The sequence below is a fragment of the Cariama cristata genome, unplaced genomic scaffold (genome assembly GCF_000690535.1).
Source record: "Cariama cristata isolate BGI_N322 unplaced genomic scaffold, ASM69053v1 scaffold3317, whole genome shotgun sequence".
NCBI classification, from domain to species: Eukaryota; Metazoa; Chordata; class Aves; order Cariamiformes; family Cariamidae; genus Cariama; species Cariama cristata.
In genome coordinates, this window is record NW_009625898.1 from 11,370 (window position 1) to 13,096 (window position 1,727).

The 1,727-nt window shown below is 42.0% G+C and overlaps 1 protein-coding gene across 1 annotated transcript; it reads right to left on the reverse strand.

The window, feature by feature from the left end:
* Positions 1–842: 842 nt before the first annotated feature.
* Positions 843–1,697, reverse strand: LOC104164444 (antimicrobial peptide THP2; the record flags this gene model as incomplete). The annotated part of the gene is made up of 2 exons (XM_009703774.1): positions 1,640–1,697; positions 843–963 (listed from the first exon to the last, which is right to left on the reverse strand). Coding segments are annotated over exons 1-2 (179 nt in total), but the record flags the coding sequence as incomplete, so codon positions are not given.
* Between the last annotated feature and the right edge of the window lie 30 nt (positions 1,698–1,727).

A 1,727-nucleotide genomic window follows, 5' to 3' on the forward strand; every position in this document is an offset into this window, starting at 1 on the left:
TCTTGAATGGAGAGTCCATGAAGTTTTTATACATTCCATGGCCTGCACAAAGAAAACAAAAAGTATTACATTCTATTTCTGCTTGTATTCCCTCCCTACTTACTCTCAGTCCATGCATATTTTCATCTCGGACAAAAATACTTTCCAAAATACCTAATGTCACGTGTAATTCTGGGACATCCCTGTGCACTCGTACCTGTAAGAAGAGTGTTTTCCTTTTGCTTCAGGAAAAACAGGGAATTAAATTGCTATCCCTTGGTATTGGGGTGAACGCATTCATTCCTGAGTGAAAACAGAAGGCTACCTTTCATATAATAATTTCTTTTACAACACTGTTGCACTTTTTGCACACATTTGATGGCACTCAGAGATCTGTGTTCATCCTGCAGTGTAACTGAATTCCCCTCTCTTTCCCCATATGGCACAGCATCCTAGTTCTAGCAAATACCAAACTGATATTTTTTCTGGTATAGGAGCTGTAAAGGGGTCAAACAGAGCTGGGACAGCAGAAGGCTGTCATCTTTGTACTTTATCCTTGCTGGGGCAGATCATGGTGCACATCTCAGGAGAAAGAGCATTGTGGAGCTCAACCTACTTCAATGAGAAGGCTGACATCTTTGTACTTTATCCTTCTTGCTGGGGCAGATCATGGTGCACATCTCAGGAGAAAGAGCATTGTGGAGCTCAACCTACTTCAATGCTTGACTGTTCTCATGATGTAACAGAATTTTTTTTCCTGATATCCAGTCTGAACATTCAATAGTACCTTGGGGTTAAGGACACAGGCAAAATGGATTTGTCTGCTCATATTGCAGATAAGCCTTGGAGAATATAAAACTCACTCTTTGCAGCAGGAACGGAACCCAAAGCAACTTCCAACTTTAACCAGATGGAAGGGACATCTTCCAAAATGACAGGATCCTTTTCTACAGAAAAACATGTCCCGCCGGGGTGAAGACAAACCTGCAACAATAACAAAAAATTTCCTTCCCTCTCATTCTGCAAGATAGGGCAATGCAGCTGTAATCCCAGCAGGATTTCCCATTCGTTGAGCTGCCTTCACCACCAACTTGCCTTAAGGACTGTTGCTGAGATTTGTCCCTATTAAAAGGCCATGTAAGAGGTGAGATTACAAAGCAGGTCTACACTTTGCAGAGGGTGGATCCTTAGCTCACAGTGCATCTAAATGGATGGCCTTAAAGTCCAGGTGGAGAACGATACAGACCTCCTGACTCATTGTCCTTTACCTTATGGAAAAGAGTCACGGGTTCAGAGGCTTTCAATACTGACTCCTATCCAAAAATAATTGGCCAGGCTTCATTTTCATCATATATGCACTGCTGAATGTGCTGTTATCCAAAGATCATGGCCACCACAGACACCGTCTGAGGTATCTAACACCAGAGCATTTAGCACAATCTTTTTAGGAAGACACCAGAAGTGAAAAATCACTTTTCTTCTTCAGAAGTTATAATTTCTCCACCTTTGAAACAATTTTCCTAGGGGAGCATAGGCACTGAGCTATTTGACTAACTCCTGGTTGGTTTCTAGCAGTTTTAACCAGTAGTGGTTAAAATATGCTGGGAAGTTTACATGAGGTGCACAAAAATCCCCTTCTAGCGTATCTTTTCCATCTTACCTGGAGAAACCTGGAGTGCCAAGAAGAGGAGAGAAAAGAGCAGGTAAAGGATCTTCATGACTGCGTATTTGCTTTATCACTGTAGGGA